General features: G+C 36.7%; 1 protein-coding gene across 1 annotated transcript in view; it reads right to left on the bottom strand.

The window, feature by feature from the left end:
• SPATA17 (spermatogenesis associated 17) overlaps positions 1-18,826 on the bottom strand; it is a 94,266-nt gene that overhangs the window by 20,727 nt on the left and 54,713 nt on the right. Inside the window, exons 8-9 of the mRNA XM_063290150.1 lie at positions 14,174-14,322; positions 5,543-5,675 (exon numbers count right to left, since the gene is read on the bottom strand). Of these exons, the coding sequence (XP_063146220.1) occupies positions 5,543-5,675; positions 14,174-14,322 (282 nt within the window). The remainder of the gene's footprint in view (positions 1-5,542; positions 5,676-14,173; positions 14,323-18,826) is intronic.

Genomic DNA, 18,826 nt, shown 5'->3' with positions numbered 1-18,826 from the left:
TTGAAAGCTTATAATACTATAATATATTTAATGTCCATTTTTAAATCAAAACAGGTCTCTATTAAGCATTAAAGGTGGTTGGTTAACACAGTTGAGGGCATTAAAGGAAAAAGGGAAAAAGAAACAGAAACAGAAACAATAGATGGTAAGTAATACATTAAGACAACTTTGTAAATTATATGTAGGTTATACATCAGGTTAGAATACAAGCTCTAAAACCTAATTTGGATGAGGAACAATTACATGGGTAAAACTGTAGTCTAAAAATGGTTCTCAAATATAATTGAATTCTTCATCAGATTTACATTTTAAATATGAAATTATTCTAGACAAAAATGCATGCTCCCACAATTTGGTTATCCATTCTTTCACAGAGGGAATCAAAGATGTTTTTCAATAAAAAGCCTTTAACATATACGATGCAAATTCTCTCTCTCTCTCTCTCTCTCTCTCTCTCTCTCTCTCTGTGTGTGTGTGTGTGTATGTGTATGTGTTTGTATCTGTATCTGTATCTGTATCTGTAATATTTGCATAGCTGCCCGTCTCACATAGTGACTCTAGGCAGTGTACATAATAAAACAAAACACATAACAGTAAAATACATAAAAACCAATAAAACCACAATTTAAATTAAAAATAAAAACAAAGTAAAAAACAAAACGGCAGCCAGCATACAGAGAGTGCATCAGTTAAAGATCATATAACCATCCAACAGGCTCCACTCTACCATGGGATCCCCAAACTTGTTAACAAAGCCATGATTTGAGGGCCTTCTGGAAGGCAACAGGGTTGGGGCCAGCCTCACCTCATGGGGAATGACGTTCCACAGGACAGGGGCTATAGCAGGAAAGGCTGTCCTCCTAGGACCTGCCAAATGAAACTCCTTAGCTAACAGGACCCGCAACATGCCTCTTCTGCTGGACCTGATGGGATGGGCAGATGTTACTGGGGAGAGGTGGTCCCTAAATATCCTGGTCTCATGCCATGTAGAGCTTTAAAGGTCCAAACCAGCACCTTGAATTGGACCTGGAAGCAAACTGGTAACCAATGCAGCTCGTGAAGCAGAGGTGTAACAGTTCTTGAAGCACACATAACTGCCCACACTGCCACATTTTGCACCAGCTGAAGCATCCTGATACTCTTCAAGGGCAGTCCCATATAGGGCTCATTACAGTAATCCATCTGGGAGGTGACTAGGGCATGAGTGACTGTGAGTAGAGCCTCCAGTTCCAGGAATGGATGCCACTGGCACACAACATGAAGCTGTGCAAAGGCCTTTCTGGCCAGAACCACTACCTTTCTTCACCACCACTTAACTTAATGGGCACCGCTGGCACACAACATGAAGCTGTGCAAAGGCCTTTCTGGCCAGAACCACTTCAAGCAGGAGTCGTGAGTCCAGAAGAACCTCCAAATTGTGTGCTGGGTCTGTTTGGGGTATTACAACCATATCCAGGACCAAAAATGGTAAATCCCCAGGTACAGAAGGCCTCAAAACCGAAAGCCACTCAATCTTACCAGGGTTTAGTTGAAGCCTGTATTCCCCATGCAGACCCCTACAGACTCCAGGCACAAAGAAGGACATCAACAGCATCACTTAACTCACTAGGGGCGAAGATATACAACTGGGTGTCACAAGCATACTGATGATACCTCACCTCAGGGTGATAGATGATCTCACACAGCGGCTTCATGTATATGTTAAACAGGAACGGAGAAAGTACCAAACCCTGAGGCACCCCACATAGCAGAAACGGGACTTCTTGCTTCCAATCAACACCGACTGAAACTGGCCTCAGAGAAAGGAAGAGAACCAGCACAATATTGTGCCGCCCACTCCCAACCCCCAAAGCCAGTGCAGAAGGATATCATGGTTGATGGTATCAAAAACTGTCAAGAAGTAGAGAAAGGATGGATGCACTACCCTATCTTGCGAGATCATCTAAAAGTGTGACCAATGCCATTTCCATCCCATATCCTGGACTGAAAGAGGTCCAGATAATCTACTTCATCCAGGGTCCTCCGAAGCTGCTGCAAGACCACCTTCTCTAGAACTTCCCTAGAAAGGGAAGATTAGACACTGGATGAAAGTTGCCCAGTGTGGTGGGGTCTAGCAATGGCTTCCTGAGGAGGGGATAAACTGACACATCTTTAAGAGGTGAAGGGACAACCCCCTCCCTTAAGGATGAATTCACCACTGCTATAACCCACCCATGTCACCTCCTGGGCAGCCTTAGTCAGCCAGGAGGGTCATGCGTCTAAAAAGCAGGTGACCAAGCTCACAGTCATAAGGACCCTGTCCACTTCTCAGGTCCAACAGGTTCAAATTGGTCCCAGATAACAAGGCAAGACAAAACCCCAGGTAACTCCACAGGACCTGTACAAACACTGGTATCCAACTGAGAGCTAATCCAAGTGATTTTATCAAAATATGCTATGCAAATTCCTCAGCATGACCCTAAAGATGAACCTCAGGCTTCCCCTTTACTCAGGGTCCAGGTCACCCTAAACTGGGCTGCCAGATGGCTATCTACAGAAACAATAAGGACTGAGAAGTATTGATGCTTCACTGCCCTTACCATCACAAGGTAGGCCTTAACAGTGGCTCTCACCCGTGTTCAGTGAAGTTTGCTCCTCGTTGATCTTGCTGTGCTCCAGACATCTCTTAACCTGTTTCATCTCCCTTAACTCCTCTGTAAACCACAGATTGTATTGGGATCTAAATAAGTATTGGGATTTAAATAACACTGCAAAAACTAAGCAAAACTGCAGCTGATATGAGCACTTTTTAATTGCAACAGATTAAGGAGCTATAGGCTGGATATACTGAAATAGGTCAGTGCCATGAGGAGCAATATTTTAATTTGTATTATTTTACCTGTAAACTCTGGATGTAGTCAACATACTATAAATCCTGTTTCAAAATTTTCCTCACAAAAACATGTCAACACAGCAAAGTCTGAATATACCACCTTCTAAATCTGTGATCAATTTTACTTCAAGTCAGTGGGAGTTGGGTGGCATATAAATTTAGTAAATAATAATAATTAAAGAGGTTTATATAAGATCGGAATCCATGGTTTCCCAAACTTACAAAAGCAGCTGTTCCCTTGTTTTCTTTTGTTAGAATAGAGACTGAGTCGGAGGATGAAGAGGACAGCTGGGAAAAACCGCTAAGCTAAGCCGAGGAAAAAACTGAAGAAGACTTACAATTAAAGAAAAGCCTTGAGTGGGAAGAAGCAGAACAGCTGAAGGAGCCAGGAAGTGAATTGGGTTTGCCACCGCCAATCAGCGCTCGAGAGCGGCGTGTGGCGAGCAGGGCTGAGCAACGAGAAGCCCGATTGGCTCCCGATTGGCAACAGTGCAATGGTGCAGCCAATAAAAGGAGTAGGAATACAAAGAAGGGTGCTGGAGACAATCGTTCCTCTATACAGCCTCATGAATTCTCTTCAGCATGTCCAGAGCTGTCTTTGAATTCAGAAAGTGCACTTGATCTTGATAACCCTGATCTTCCTGTAGAGCCTGTCATTCTCCCGCCTGCTTCTCCCATTGTCTTGGCTCCTAATTCCGCATTGCCTTAAGGATTTAATTGCCTCAGCAGTCATTGCCATTTCTCTGTCTCAGAACACTTTATGCAGTGGAGGTTCAACTGCCGGCCTCTGACATCATCGTCCAACTGTCAACTCCTGAATTCAGCTCTGTTGTAATTATAGCTACACCTTTCGCCCCAGCATCATATACTTACCTTTGATTCCTTTGAAAAGCCACTGTCACAGCCTCACATTAGTCTGTCTCAATTCTCCAGTCCTACCATCAATTCATCTTGTTAAATATTCAGATCACCAGATTCCTCTACCTCAGCTTCTGTGTTAATTCTACTCCCTTGGAACTGCCCTGTTTAACGCCTCAGAGTCAACAGTTTCTACAATCTTCAACCAATTGGTAAAATAGCACAGTGCAAAGAATCCATTTACTCCTCATTTGTATTCTGCCTGTTGCCTATGACTTTCTGTGTTTATATCTTAATTTTAAGAATCAATTTTCCTCAGAATTAATTAAGAATGTAGAATCCATTCTTTTCCTGTTCAGAATTCCATACTGAATTCAGTTTCAAAAATTAAATAATAAAATTCTGTTAATTATTATTAGACCTTCCACTGATGTAAAATTAGCTTAATAAAGAATTGTTATAAATTAATTCAGAGTCTATTGACTAAACAGGACATCTTTCTACTTTGTTCTTTGTGAGTAATGTTCTATATGAATTTTAGTCTTTAAATTTCTGAAATTTCCTCTTGTATTGACTTTTTTTTGCTGAAAGTTACTTTTACACTAAAAGAATACATCACAGCCAGTAATAAGAAATTCTGGAAGTGGTTTTAGCAGTCAGACAAGAAAGATGTCTGAACAAACAATATATTTCCACTCATATTTGAATTTCATCAAACAAAAAGAAGCATCCGTCTAATAAGCTTTGTATTCTGTAAACAAAATAATTACATCTTGCCATTATTGAAATGTTCCAGCCAGCATTTTTCCTTCCACTGTGCTTCCTTGAAATGTAAACACAATACTGGGGTAAGGATTGTCTTAAATTATTGTTCAGGCTATCCAGAGAGGGTGAATTCACTTTTGAAGGAAGATGTGAATTTTACTCTTGGTGGGGAGGGGGAGCAGGGAGAAGCTCATCTGTGTTAAGAGACATCTATTTTCATGTTTACTTTTAGCTTTGCCATTCACAGAGATGGAAGACTCTGGACCTTTCTTTACTATTTTTTTTCCCAAGTAAAATACAAATACAAATAGAAGACACCCCACCCAGACTCAAGTCCACCTTCAGTTATGGAAACTCACAGGATGATTTTGAGCCAGTCATCCTCTCAGCCCAACCAACTTCATGGGACTGTTGTTGGGATAAAATGAAAGAAGCCCCCATGAAAGCCAGCTTGAGCTCCTCATGGAAAGATGGGATAGAAATTTAAGTAATACAATCACCAAATGGACAGATAGTTCTGCATGGGCTGAGGGCCCTAGAAATTATCTTAGCACTTCTACTCTGGAAATCTATTTTTGAAATCTGTTGAATACATATACACAGAATCATTACAGCGGAGGAGGCAGGACCAGTTCCACATTCAACACGTCCCTGTCCCCTCATAATGGTGTTCCACTATTAGTAAAAAGTCCAAGCAGCAAAGAAAATCACTACAAGTCATCTGTACCAGGACACTGCACGAAATTTTTAATAGTAGATAACTTGCAGTGCTACAAGAGAAAATACTGTTACCTCATTTTTTTTGTTTTTTAAAAAGTATGCATAACTTTTTAGTAATTTCTAGTTTCAGTTATTCGGTGAGATATACAAAAAGAATCTGAGATCATATTTTACTCTCATGTGGAATGCTTACTAAAAAACATTCTATAGTTTTCCAAATGAGATATAATGTCATTTTAGTAGAAATGGATTCAGTGAAGTACATCTGATAGTTTTTGGTAGTTTTAAGAAGATGTATCTTAGTCTTGGTGATCCAGTACAACTCACCTTGTTTGTTATCCATTTCTCTGGGTGTTCTTCCCGGAAATACTTGAGTCCATAATTTGACTGACCATATCCGCTTGCTCTCTGAATAGATGGAATATATTCATCTGGCACATTATATGAAAATGGCATAAACCTGAAAAGTGAAGCATTACAGATAATTATTTTTCACCTTACTAGTTAGAAGACATGTAAAATACAACAATAAGAAAAACATATTTTACAATGACTTTTTCTGCCATAATTATCAATGTTGCTTTATAATACTCTACTATAGCCAAAAGCTATAGCAGTAAATTGTGCAAACAATAATATAAATCATTAAACTACTGAATCACTCATTGCAGAGCACACAATACAAATAAGAATTAAATTACACTCAACCGTCAGTCCCAAGCCAATAGAAAAGCTAATCTAGATATTGTCTCCTATTGAACTGTACATGCAATTGTGTAACATTTTGCCATAATATGCATGATAGAATTATTTTTATCTGACAGAAGTAAAGAAATGTAAAATTGCTCTGAATGGCTTGGGAATTGCAGCAAAAGAGGTGTAATATATGTAGTTCAGTACTGTTCGTAAAAAGTACAATAGAATGAAATATGTATAATATTTTCTATCAATCTTAATCCACAAGGACAGATATACTCCTTACATGGAATATATCAATATGTAATGCATTTTTATATATGGCCCCAATTCCTTCGTTTTTCTCCTGTGTTCATCAAGTCATTGAAAACAACAGAACCTACCCATTCTGGGGTTAAATTAGTATTTTGTTTAATTAAAGATCATCCTTTGATGACTCAGTTCTGCCTTATTTTGATTTCTAAGCTTTTGGTCTCTTAGCTATATTGACACATTCTTTCATTACCTCCTGCTTGGACTTTTGTAGTATATTTGTATGGGGCTGCCCTTCAAAATGTTCAGAAACTACAGCTGTTTCCAAATACTGCTGCCAAAATGCTAACTGTATGACTCCTTTATTGCTCCAGTAAGTAATTACTTTTAGAGCTCTAAACAGTTTGGGATCAAGATGCCTAAAGGATCACCTCCATCTGTACAAATACATCTACACTTTAAGAGGCCATCTCCATGATTTCATCCAGGTCATGAAACTTCTTTCCCTAAGAGATTAATCTAGAGTGTTCCCTACTTTTAGTTATGCTTGGTAGATATTTGTATGTGTTTCTATTAACAGTACTGAAAATGAAAAAGAAGATTGTGTATTTGTACAGAGGAGGGAGGAAAGAGAAAGGGGGAAATAAAATCAAACAAATAATACATAAAATAAAATAAAATAAAATAAAATAAAATAAAATAAAATAAAATAAAATAAAATAAAATAAAATAAAATAAAATAAAATAAAATAAAATAAAATAAATCAGAGACTGGGACTGGGAGAAGCAGCAGATAGCAGAACAAAAGGACATGTAAGTGAAAAGCTGCCCTAAACAGGAACAGTAACTGGAAGGGGAGTGGGGAAAGGTTTGACAGCACAGACAATAAAAGGGAAGCCAACAGAAATTAATGGGAACATGAGATAATGATGGGAATGGAATAAAGGAAGTGGTACGTATCCCCAAGTCTGGGTGGCATAAAGCAGAGTGGTCCTCAAGTGAACTGGATCACGTTGCTCTGACAGACAAAGGCCTCAGTAATGTAGATTATCAGCAGTCTTTATAAGTAGTAGAGTCAGTAGAGTAAAATTTTGGAAACTATTCTAGGTAGAAAGTCATAATCGGCTACTTGGCACAGAAATTACTAAGGAAGATCCAGACTACCACCTCTGAGGTTTAGTATAATATTTTTAACCTACTTTATATCACTGATTTATGATGGAGTGTAATAAATAGACTACAGATTCAAGAACAAATAAAACTCAGTCTTTAATAAACCAACCAAAAGATAAACTGAGCTCAGGAAGCTCTTTAGGCTTGTGTAGACAGGCAGGTCTTAACTAAGTGCTGAAATAAAGTGAACTCTGAACCACTGAAGGAAGAATATCTCATTATCAAGTTGCCAAAGCAGAGAAGGCCCTATGTTCCATCTCCCCAGTGAGATCTTTCAGCAGCACTGTATAGCTGGGAGGTACATAACAAAAGAGTTGCTGAAATATAAATGTAAATGAATGAATTTTTACTTTAAATGTTGGTGCTAATGTAGAGCAGAAGCGTATTGTTCTTTGGTGCGGCTGTTTCAGTACTACTGTTTAATATACCATTTCTGAACAATTCTAGCTCCTACATTGTACACTAGGAATTGTTGTAACCATCTTTTCCTTGAGGGCTGTGCCACATGCAGTACTTCTAGCTATAAGCTTTCATGGGATCATCTTCCATACTGCATCTCTGAGTTTTGCTGAATTAGAATAACTCATATTGTATCAAACACCAATAAAACATTAATGATAACCAACCCTAGCATCCTTCATATATTGTTTAAGAGCGTAACACTGCTTCCATTTGTACCAATGGCAAAGAGATATGTATTGCCAGTTGAGAATTGTGTAATCATAACATTGTTGTTAAGCAAGAGGACATTTACTCAGGTTTCAGACAAGATGCTGTAATAATCTAATCAATATATCAGAGCAATTCCAAAAACCCTTGTCCTACTTAACAGTAATTCTGTTTGTGAAAAAAAAGTGTGGATATCTCCAATAATTTAGTTCACCACAGAGATCTATGCAAGCAGGTAAATTGTTACTCTTTCTACACAGTAAAAATGTTTTCTGAGAGGTTATATAGAAAAGTGTGAAAAAAAGGGGAAGGGGAAGACAGTTTTATTTTTTGAAGAATTAACAATATTAAGAGGTATTTGCTGTGTACTACTTTTGTAATGTCAATTAAAAAGAAAACCTAGCCTGCTTATTTTAACAAACTTACTGAATTTTACTTAAAATCCTCTGTTGAAAGAAATTAATATTTTATCAGCTGTAAATTACATCAATAAACCTTCCTTGTGGAGAAACAAATTGGTCTTTATTAGCATCTGGCCAGTCAAATTGCCCATAAAGCCTTTTAAACCAAAGGCTCTTGAAAATTAACAAAACAAAAGCACAGAAGAAGCAGAGCTTTAAATTATACAAAGCTACAGAAGCATGTATATGCTCATGGGACTGGTGGCTCTCATATAAGACGGATTATAGCACTTCCAGGGCTAATTTGCACATGGGATGGACATCACACACACAAAAAATTAATGTGGCCCCAATGTCCCTGAGTATACATAGGAGGTACTGAAAGCCGGCTGCTCCACTTACAGTTTTTATCACTTCTGAATTGCATTTTAATAGTACATTTTTCTTTGGTTCAGACATTAAAGAAAATTGGCTCTCTCTAGGGATTGGATGATGACTGAAATGACAAGGCTAGTACTTAGGAATTTGCCTGTGAAAGCATGGAATTTAGGTAGCCTTAATATTCAGGAGACGTTTTGCTTTTTGTAATAAGGTACACATTGTTGTAAACCATCAGTGACAATGTTACTTAGTGACTATAGAAATATGTAGAGATTCTATTATTTATAGGGTTACTGACACTACTGCTAGAAACTAAGCTTAAATTTATATTCCAGGGAAACATTTTATAATAAAATAAACATGGAGAATAGCCAAGATCAGAAAGTGATACTGAAGATAGGTTTGGAAAATTAAAGAACTAATGATCCAACTGTATTTGTAAGTCATATTAAAACATAAAATAAAATGGCTGTCACTAAAGTTTGAATATGAGATTGCCAAAGCAATGGGGAACAAATGCTGAATTTAAAAGGTTTTGAATGGTTATACAGAATCAGACTTCCCTGTTTAAGTTTTGGAACTATACAAGTGGATCAGAGAGTTACTTACTTCAACATAAAATTAATGTGATTAAGCTGAATGTTTTGTGCTTCTAAAAAGTTACTCCTCAAATAAGTGTAAAAAATCATGTGTTTTATTTAAAGGTCCTGAATGGGAATTTGATTCTTATAGGATATGTGTGTGTGTGCTTTCTAGAACCAAACTCCAGTGCCGCATTTTGTTTCAACAGTGTTCTTTTTTAAAAAACCAATAACCTTTTCAGGGAAATATAAGACAGAACTGTATTCAGGTGAAGGATAATGCAATGCTATAATAGCTGCTGAACTTGCCACATGCACTACACTATCAACTGCTTATGTTTCCTGAAATAATATAATGAACTCAGCATCGAATTGGAAGGGAGCAAAGGAACATTTTATGTAAAAGGTTGTACACATTTGATGAAAAACATGAATCTGAGCATGGTAAGGTAGTTGAGAACATCTGGGTAAAAATAAAGAGAGAAGGAAATATTACTGATACCATTGTGGGAATCTGCTTCAGACTACTAGGACACGTAGAAAGTTTGGATAATAAATATCTTGCAGTGTCCACTGCCTACTGCAATGACCCAAAAATGACAACATGTGCATGTTAATGTGATAAGGCAAATATCATTACTTACTTGCGTCCTGATACCTGACACAAGTACATAAGAAAGACATGGCATTTGTGTGATGGTGTTTTAATGCACATTTTCCTCCCCTTCCAGGGATATACCTACTGTCCTACATCAAATTACCCAGGAGAAATTTGGATGGCAAAATTTCAATTTATACCTAATTTTAAGACCTGCTAAGGACCAGATGATTTTTATTATGTCCTGATACGTAAAACCATATAACTAAAAAAGGGTGCACTTTCTTTTTCACATGACTGCATATGTGGAGGAAGTCATCATCAAATTAATCAGCAGTAACACACAACAGGATAGAACACCTGGATTTAGAATGGTCTTGGCAGGCTGGAGAGTAAGTCCAAGCCAACAAAATATATTTCACAAATGCACAAATATTTCACATTTTAGATAGGAAGAATAAGCTGCATAAATATAAGATTAATGTGTAAAGAGCCAAGGAGATGGCCTTGAAAAAAATATTCAAAATCCATTACATAAACAAAATGGACAGAAGCATTCCTTAAGTCCTGGGAAGGAAGATAGTATTAAGAAGAGACTTAGGATGACTCCTCCCTGATTCACTGGGGTATAAGAGGGAGGGGAGGAAAAGTACCAGCATAGTATAGTATAGTGTAGTGCCAACTGTACTGTACTATACTATACCCTATCTCAATTAAGTATAGTTCTAGTCTTCCTGTGGAGTCAGTTTCCTGGTCTGGACTACCTCTTAGGGCTCACATAATGAAAGCTGACAATCTAAATAGGAGTCAGCATTGCAACATAGTACTGTAGGTAAAATCTAGTGATTCTAGATTACATTAACAGGAGCCTGGCATTCAGATCATGAAAAGTAACTATACTTTTTGTTATGTTTTGATCAGAATTTATTGGAATCCTGACACTGCTATTTAAGGATATAGTATTCTAGCACTGCCGTGCAAGGATACTAACAAACATAAATGTGTCCATAAGGATTAGTGACCATAGCATGTCTTCTTAGGCAGAGATGAAGAAGTCGTATATATTTTTATTTAGGTAAGAAAAGATTAAGAGCTGATAAGACAATCATTATCAAATATTTGGAGGACTTTCACAAATATGAAGAAGAAAATTTAACTGAGAGAACTCAAACCAATGAGGTCATATTGTAAGAGAAACTATTTCTGCCAAACATTAAAAAACTATATGCTGAAAAAAGGCAGAAAATTCTGGCTAGATAACATTTACATTATTGCCCAGTTAACAGTTTTTGATATTGTATACTTCTTGTTTTCTTATATAAAACTAAGTATCATGAGGCTGTTTGACTGTAATACCAGTTTGTAGAAGAAGCAAAAGTTTCAGAGAAAATGCCAGCTTAGTTCCTATATAAGCAAAAATAACAGAGACCTCTTCATTACAGACAAATTCTAGAGCTCCTTAATTATAAGAGAGGCTTATTATCTGCATCCCCAGTGTTACAAAATACCAGAACTTCATTAGAAAAATTAAGGTAGAAAAATGAAGGCATCACTTTGTAAATTTCCACTGGAAATTAGCTAGAAGAGGCAGAGGAATACTGGATCAAAAGAGGGTAATCATGCTTAACTGTGCCCTAGAGCACCCGCATATATAATATGATTTGCACAGTAACTACCATTCCTATTACTGCTTGTTTGGGGTATTCTGTGTTAATGGGGTTAGCTAATTTAGTATTTTAACTTTAAAAGGCTCTGCTGATTAATAAATGTCACACACTGTGCTAGTAATTAAAGTAAATGGAAGAATTACAAACAGAAGTTTGAATGGTTAAGAAAACATCTGAAATATATGATAATCCATGTTGATCAGAGTACAGTAGTAATCCAGAAAATATGCAAATTGCTGAAGTTAGAAAGCATTTGAAAAACTAGACATCATTTGAAAAAAGTTTTGATGTGTGTGATTGGTTCAGCAGAGTGTTCGGTGTTTGTTTTACAACTTTCCTTTGCTCTTCAGATTTGTAAATACAAAACCAAAATCTCAAATAATTTGTTCCAATGAGGACAATAGGTATCTGGAGGCATCCCATGCTACATAAAGTCAGTATGGGCAAAGAATTTCTGGATAAACAGTTCTCAAAACTCAATGTAAGTAAAAGCTACTTACACAGTGTTTTGACATGACCTATTTTAGAAAACTGATGAATCAAATCCAAGCTATCGTATTTCACATCCCTTCCCTGCTCCTAAGTAAGCCCCAATGATGGATCCGCTCTCCAACCAACTGGAAGAGGTAATTAATACTATCAAAACAGGCCAATCCTACCATGACTAAAAAGGCAGATGCCTCATGTAACTGATCATACCTTGAAAATGAAGCAATTTATTGTTCAATTTATTTGACTTGAAAAAAATAAGTTATTGTTTTGTATCTCAGGTGCAAAAATAATATTGATTTCCTTGGATACCAAATATTGTGACAGGTGTGAAGCATTATTTGCTGTTCTACCTCAAAATGTCTTGAGCTGACTCTGCCTGCTGCATAAGCTCAAATACATGCAGGCAGAAACATTTGATTGGGCTAACTACTGTCATGAGTACTGATGGCGAGCAGGAGGGGGCCTCTATCCAGGGGGGAAAATGCATGCGTAGCACTGAGGAATTAAGCAGCCATTCAAAGAGACACAGATCAGACCTGCCTTAACTTTGGGGGTTTATCTGTCTGGGTTTCCCCACGCATCTTCAGTTTGTTAGGATTTTCGGTCTTATATAGCAGCAATAAACACTAGAGACCTACTCCTCATCTCAGCGTGATTCCTGACTGTTAGGACAACTACCTTTGAAACTTTTGCTACTGCAAAATCTTATAGTGATTAAAAACAGAATTAATCCTTCAGTATGCAGCCCTAAAGGAAGAATGAGGCACAGTTCCAGTTAAAATTGTACAAACATTTATTTTAGACTAGAATTGAAATTTTTATATCTAAGGAGCTAATTGTGTCTTTCAGAACATGTTCCTATATTGAAGGGCCCATGATACAGTAAGTACATGATAAAATTAACCTAAGATTTTCTGGATGATAAAAAAATATCTGGCAGCATGAAATGTTGAAACAGAGGGAGGTAATCTGAATGATAGGATATAAATTTAGAGCGCATAATGGATTGGGTCCATGCAGGAGAGTAGATGGGGTTCTTAAGATAGAAACAGGTTTAGATGAACATCGAAGTATGTCTGTATACAGATGTAAGAAACTTAGCTTGATATTCATTTTCCCTTTTTTTAATAAATAATTGCTCAGTTACCAATCCTGACCTGTTTCCCACAGAATCCATGTTTTAAAGATTGAATATGTACCAATATAAACATTCCTGTCTTTTCAAAGAGCAACAAAGATCTAGCTCCTTGAGAGAACACTTGGACATTAAGAGTGATGCCTGGAATTGTTTTTAACCTTATTTATGTTTGACTGTTTTTGAGTGTCTATTATTATAGTTATATTAATGCTCTTTTATCATTGTTATTTCTGTTTTTTAATATCTGAATGTTAGCTATTGGAATCTTTGGAGCAGGGCAGAATACAATGCCAGTCAATAAGCAAGTAAAGTATCACCTGTTAATGGGCATTCTGATTATAATGCTAATAATATATAAATTGAGTGAGGGTATAGGCTGGCACTGAAAGCTGATGGGTATTCCACATTTCTGATGGAGGAGTTGATGGAGTAATTTCTTAGGAGTATTTAATTTAGTTGACCATGCTCAGTGCTGCACAATAATTTGTCATCTGAAGCACCTACTTGGTATTTTTTAATTTATATATGTATTTGGAGTTTTCTGGGGTATTTCATATATTTCTATTGTGAGCTACCTAGAACCTCTGAGAATGGGCAACATGCAATCAATCAATCAATCAATCAATCAATCAATCAGATTACTACAGAATAATAGTCCAACCTATGAATCAACCCATTTAGAAAACTCAAATTTAGCTTTGGTCCCCATTTACTCAAAATGAACTGAACAAGCTTAAAGCTAAGTAGTTCTTTTTTCTTGAGCAGTAGATTAGAACTTAAGGTAGCTGAGTGTGTTGGTCTAAGAAATTAGACATAATGACTTTCAGAACTGAGATCTTCTCAGGAACAGTAAAAGAAATAAAAAGCATTAGTATATTAAATGAAACGGAAAAAAAAACAAGTCACATACACTTCATCATGTATACGGTTCCGCCATTCTTCTTGCTTTTCTTTTTCTTGGGCAAGTTGAACTGAAGTACTCGAGAGTGCTATCCGCACTGATGGTTCCAAAGGTTTGAAGCGTTGCTGCAGTACTTCAACAGTATCACGGAAGGGTCCCTGAGAGTTTCAAATGAAATTGATTATTTTTGCCTTGTTTTATTTTGGGGGAGCTTAGACTGTATACAGAGAAGAAATAATGCTTGCAATCAATAACTTCATTTTAGAAATGTCCATCCAATGTCTCCAAAGACTAAAATTAAGACTATCATGAATGATTAACTTTGTAGATGCTGATAATTTCTAGAAAAGAAGTCATGGTAGTCTCTTAAAATAAAAACAATGATGATGATTTGCAGTTTGAAGCTTAAATGTGATTTTTTAGTTTTTATTGTGCCACAAGTTTTTCTCAAATGCAGATCATATACAGGCATAGATAATATGTTTTTACAATACCAGAGGAAATGGATAAAGAAGTGTCCCAACTGTTTGTAATTCATTGTAAGACGAGTTCACTTAAATTGTAACCTATAGCATAATTCTATACATATCAGCTTAGAGGATTTTTTTTAAAACTAGCAATTGAAGCATAAATATTCCCCACTAAATTCTTGCTTTCTGTACTTAAAAAAACCCAAAGCTTTTTAAAATCAGAAACATTATATACGCATATGTGTATGTATGTATGTATGTTTTGTTTGAACAAATTGAATTTTTCACTGTTACAAAAATTAATAATTCTCAGTATTATTTTTTTTAAACTAATGTATTAAAATTTCGATTATTTTAACCATGGCAAAATTCACTATATTTTTTAACAAATATTATAAAGCTGAAGAAAACTTCTGCAATTATCTTAAAGAGTAGCCCTATTGTACATATACCTAAACCTTTTGATAAAAAGCTCCTTGTGATATTTAATACAAATAAGCAATTATTTTCTGTGCATTGAGTTATCATAAGCCTTTCTATATTTTAATAGGCAATATGTCTTTTTATATTAGACCTCATTTCCACAAACTTCAAATGAAGTGGAAAAGCAGTATCTAGACCATAACATTTATGGGTGAACATACATAAACAATTGTTTTTCTACATGAAAAAAACAACCCATATCACCAGCTGACCAGAGAAGGTCTCTATCCCACTCTTCTTTTATACATGACAATGTTCAATATGTAAACATTCAATTAGGATTAATTCTTTGGCTTGTAGATACCAATGGTAATGGTGTGGGGATATTTGAACATATGAATGGTTTATAAATTGATCCCTACGTTGCAGATTTCTGGAAAAAGACAAATGTTGTCAGGCCTTGTAAAATTACTTGTATCACCTCTTGCCTTTAGGTAATTGTGAGTATAAATTCATCAAGACTATCATTAGCATTATAACTTGATACCATTTACAGTCAGCTGTAACTCTGCTGAGCCACTAATTACAGCCTCTTTCCTTTTTTACCACTGTTGTTCTACTTCTGAAGTAAGGAAACAAACTCCCCTCCTTCCAAAGGAAGTGGAGGCAAAATCCTAATCATGCCTCTTCTTCTGAAGGATCTCTTTAAATAGGTTATCACTAACAAGTCACAGCTGGAGTTACTGCAAGAACTGAGTGAAGACTGCAGGGCTAATAAAAAGAAATGATTCACGCCTCATTTATGTTCACTTATGTTTTACATTAATAGAAACCAATAATAGGAACCAGTTACCATAAAAGTCATGGACCATAAATAACACAAATGGCAAATAAGTATCATCTAGTACTTTTCACAGCTGGACAGGAGGATTGCTATATTTGAAAGTTGTTAATGGATTTTTACTGGAACTTTACTTTTTAAAGGCACAAACAACACTCAGATTCCATACAAAATGACAATAACTACAGTAATTGTACACTGTGCAAGATTTCTTCCATAACCCCAATTAATTCACTTCTAGGATCATTATGCCAAGATTAAACTTATTTTACTGGGACCCCTTCAGAATTTTTAAATGTTTGCAAAAGGAATTTAAAAGATAGTATATCACATGAATAAGGATAAACTAGTTAATGATGCAAAATAATACACATTTATTAACATTGTTTAGGAAATTTGCAAGTAAAACAAAAAGTAAAAACAGAATTAACTGTGACCTTATATGACTGTACTCTGTGGAATACAAAATGAGATACATATTACAAAAGAAAAGGAGGGCTGTTTTTTTTTGTATTTCAAAATCCATCCAATTCTCCTTATGTGACATTTCAGCTTTGTAGTGTTTATTTTATTATTTATTAAACAGATTTATAAGGCTGCCCAACTCACAGACAGTGACTCCGGGAGGCTTAGAGAATTAAAAACCATAAAAACACCACAGATACCCCTCCCCACCCCGAAGCAGCAAAGACATTCATACTAGCCACTTGATTGGCTCTGAAGCAGCCTGGGGTCCCCAGGCCCATTGACAGAACCATGTCTTCAGGGCCTTCTGGAACACGAGCAAGGAGGGGGCCGATCTTATATCTGGGAGAATGATGTTCCAAAGGGAGGGAGCCTTTTCCTTGGTCCCACTACATGTACCTCGCTAACTGAAGGGACCTGCAACATGCCTTGCCTCCCTGCTCTGGTGGGCCAGGTGGATGTAACTGGGGAAAGGCAGTCCTGCAAATAACAGGGTTGAGGTTAATAGTACAACCTAGCACAGAAGCAAAGTTGGCTTTATAAGACAAATAACGTAATAGAGATGGGACTGAAAAAAACTGAAATTATTCACATTTATTCTGAGTCTCTGGAAGACCATTCCTATACTGACTTCTATTTGTACTAGCCATGTTGCTAGATGCCTGCTGGTACCCACATTATTCAGTATAGATTGACATTATTCAGTATAGTATAGTGGTACCCACTATATTCAGTATAGTGGCTGACAATTATGAATGAATTATATGTATGCATGGTTAACATTAGCAATGGCATACTGAAAGAGGACGTGGCTTAATCCTGAATTTCTCAATACTGAAACCTGTAGTCCATGGAGTCAAATCACTGGGATATCCTGCCCAGTTGCATATACTAATACTGGCCCTCCAAGTGTTGAAGTATACATATTTTACTGCTTTCTTCCTTGTGCCTTTTTAACTGCAAATGCCAACATCACCTTAAGAGTCCATGGCTAGAGACCAGAAGAGGAAAAGAATTCCTACAATTGTTTTCACTCAAATGGACAGGTGATAAAGCCATTAAGTCTGGTATGCCATGCTTTTTATTTTCTTTTGAATCCTATCTATATTAAAAATTGATGTGGCAAATACTGGAACTCATATGCTGATAGGTGCTGTCTATTCAAAAATACAGTTTAAAACACAGAGATAAAATACGATTTATAGCCATTTATATCAATGACGTTTTTACTAAAATGTAAGATATAGGTAGTTCACAGTTCCGGTGGGGATATGGCCAACTGAACAGCTGTGTCCACAACCTCCACGGGCATATCTGACAACATGGCTTTTTTATGGGCTCAGGCAGGCTTTTCCCGAAGCCCCAGAGCATTTTCATGGACAGAAAATGCTCCGAATCATCTCATTTGTACTCCAGAAGAACACCCTCCAGCCAGAGGATTGCGAACAGCATTAGCATTAATCCGGTAAAAGACGCCGGGAGGCTGGGACCCACCATTTCCAAACCGCGCTGTAGCCTTAAAGGGACACTAAGTCAAGGCACCCCATTTCTAAATCACCCAAATTATAATTTTTAAGTTTATGTACCCCAAGAGAGGCTTTCTACAGCAAGGAGACACAATCTCTCTTGGTGCTTATCGCTTTGGCTTGTTTTCCCATTTAAATATTAAGGAGGACGAAGGATAAATAAGTGCATCCTTGTTATTACTTTTGTATTGAATTTGAAGAATTTGATTTTTCCCTACAGGTTGAATCTGCTGTTTTGAGTCATCAGCTTTCTGTTGCTACTTTCTCTGGGAAGTTGCCTCTTATCACTTTTACTTTTGTAAACATTGCCAGAAATCTTCTATTAACTCTCACTTTTGCCAGTTAAGTATCTAGGCGGTGCCATAATCTACTGCCTGTAACATGGAGGCTCTTAAGCAGATATTCTCAGAGCTTTGTTGTGAGATCAAACAGATTTTCCCTGATTCCTGTCAAGAAATTATGCAAGATATTCAGGACGTTGTAGGAAATATCAGCTTTAAAATGTTTCATCTGGCTGAGGAGGTTGTGGAAAAAGTTGATTCTAGTGAAGATGGAGATGTTTCTACCGACAGTGAAACTGAAGCTTTTGTGCCAGATGACCAGATTCTGGTGCTGAAGGAGTTAAAAGGACAGACCAAAGCACAAACAGAATTGTTTTTCTGGTGGAATATTACGGAAAAGAAGAGATTTTGCTTTGTGGGAGGTTTTCTGCTGAGAAATCTGAGTTTCTAAGGGGGGCAGTTGGGCTGTTTGACTTTTTTTTATGAAAAATGCCTTGTATGTATTATGGACATATGTAAATGCTCTGGTATATTTTGAAGTGGGGTAAAGATTTAAGAATTTTTTGGGGGGGACTGCTTTTAAGGCTTGTATGATTCTATTCTTTTTAACGATTTGGATTAAGTTTAAATGGATTGCTTTTAAGGTTTGCTTGTTT

The sequence above is a fragment of the Candoia aspera genome, chromosome 1 (assembly GCF_035149785.1).
Source record: "Candoia aspera isolate rCanAsp1 chromosome 1, rCanAsp1.hap2, whole genome shotgun sequence".
In the NCBI taxonomy this organism is placed as follows: domain Eukaryota; kingdom Metazoa; phylum Chordata; class Lepidosauria; order Squamata; family Boidae; genus Candoia; species Candoia aspera.
The sequence above is the reverse complement of the archived record's forward strand: the minus strand, read 5'-3'. Positions and strand labels throughout refer to the sequence as shown.